The sequence below is a fragment of the Blastomyces gilchristii genome (genome assembly GCF_000003855.2).
Source record: "Blastomyces gilchristii SLH14081 genomic scaffold supercont1.2, whole genome shotgun sequence".
NCBI classification, from domain to species: Eukaryota; Fungi; Ascomycota; class Eurotiomycetes; order Onygenales; family Ajellomycetaceae; genus Blastomyces; species Blastomyces gilchristii.
Genome location: NW_003101681.1, coordinates 6967749 through 6969718, shown reverse-complemented (window position 1 = coordinate 6969718; position 1970 = coordinate 6967749). Strand labels below are relative to the sequence as shown.

General features: G+C 41.8%; 1 protein-coding gene across 1 annotated transcript in view; it reads left to right on the top strand.

The window, feature by feature from the left end:
* Positions 1 to 1605, top strand: part of BDBG_01657 (arginyl-tRNA synthetase) — a 3728-nt gene extending 2123 nt beyond the window's left edge. The window contains exons 3-5 of the mRNA XM_031720427.1: positions 90 to 1168; positions 1222 to 1424; positions 1480 to 1605. Coding sequence (XP_031576609.1) covers positions 90 to 103 — 14 coding nt within the window. The 3' untranslated portion in view covers positions 104 to 1168; positions 1222 to 1424; positions 1480 to 1605. The remainder of the gene's footprint in view (positions 1 to 89; positions 1169 to 1221; positions 1425 to 1479) is intronic.
* Positions 1606 to 1970: the final 365 nt, after the last annotated feature.

The following is a 1970-nucleotide window of genomic DNA, read 5'->3' as shown; positions in this document are numbered from 1 at the left end:
AACGGCATGCGACTAGCGAGGTACGCCTTTCTTTTCCCTTGTTTTTTTTTTTTTTATTTTGGTCTTGCCAACTACAACCTACTAACCAGTAGACAGGATGTAAATTGACACTGGGATATTTATCCGTATTCTATTAGAGAATCCCCATCTGAAATGTTAACTCTAGTTTTTGATATTTCTGCCCCCAAAAATTTTTCTCTCCATTTTTGGTACGCGATGACGGAATAAGTCGAATTTTCTGTTGGCGCTGGGGCTACAGATTTTCGGGGCCTAGCGCGTCCGTAGATAGACTATTGAAGTCGAATCAATTTCTAGGCATCCCACCTAAACAACTTGAGCCTCCAATCAACCCATCTCTTTCCCTATAACTCCGCTGCGCCCACGAGCTGGCTATTAGCTAGGGTAGGAGGCATTAATTTAAGTATTACGCGCCTCGGGGAAAATTGCTAATAGGAATGAGACCTCAGAATCCAGGCGCTTAGCAACTGAGTAAGTGCATGTCTATCTTTAGCAACCCTTGTTAACGCTCACCGGCATTCATTCGTAACAGTCATCTTTAACGCTGCTGCTTCATATCCCTGTTTCCACAAGCACGTTCATTTTGTTTCAAGTTTCAATTACAACCACCTATCAATTCTCTTTGATTCGAGGCAGTTCATTATTCACCATCAGATTTCGCTGGCCACCTATTTCGAGCCGTTCAGCAGTCAGTTTTCACCAATCCGATAGAACCCCGGGGTGCTTTTACAGCGCCATGCAAGTATCAACGGTGTCAATTGTCTCTGTTGACACAAGGTTTTCCCCTTTGCGAGCGCTTAGAATCAGAATGAGTGATCCTTACTGGCCAAAGTCTATTAGCAGCGGAACAAAAATCCTTAACAATTACTTCAAAATGAAGTCGTCGTTTTTTATAAAAGCAGCCTTCCATCACTATGACGATGAACTTTAGGAATACGAATATCAGATCCAAGTTCTTTTTTTTTAATCAGTGACGCAGAAGTTCTTTCCATTCACCCTATCTTCTCTATATCATTTTCTTTATTTACTTATCGTCATATTATTTGCCCTTCTCTTCACGTATAAACAACATGTGTACCACCATTAAGACCTACTGTCGTGGTACCGGGGAGTTTTTAAATGTCAGCGTTGACCGTTGTCATGAGCTTCGGTAAGTCCGTGCTCTGAGGATCTTGTTCATTGTCATCTAGTTAATTCAGACAGGGCTTTTGGAACCTGCGATAAGAAAACCAATGAGCGAAACAATTGTGGGGGATGTAATAGAGTAGTTCATGGACATGAAAAGGTCTTGCAACGCAGTGCCACACACGGTGCTATTTTTCAGGACGTATACTTCCGTCTCTGCAACGGGAATTATCAGAATGCCCAGGGGCAATACCTTCAGTAGACCTGGAGCATCATTCGATGTAAGTAATTTTATGGGCACTTCAGTGACAAATTGGATACTTACGGACTTCACAGTTGTCTCAAGGAATGTGTTTTAGTACAATTACATATTAAAAGCACCGCGAAAGTCAATAACTACTGCTTTTACACCTGGTGTGTTCAAGCTTTGCTAAGTCTGGTTGAAGTTTTGTTCTAGGCTTTTATTTTATTTTATGTTTTTATGTTTATTTTTATTTTTTGAGAGGGGGAGAGATTCAAGAAATGATACTGTACAGAATATAGAATAGCAAACATCATGCACTGTTCACAGTCTCAAAGCTCAGAGAATCACATATCTCTCTATATTAAAGAAAAACCAACTTTTCCGTGCAAAAAACGCTGTAACGTGACATCACGTGACATCACGTGTACCCCATCAAAAATCCATGGATACGTAGTGGCGCCTGCCAATTGCACCACTCTATCTACCCCCTATCATCACCACCGCCTCTAACGCCCCGTAGCACCCCCTATTACTTCCACTTCATACCCCTACCTCCATCTTACCACTCACTCTTACCACCCCT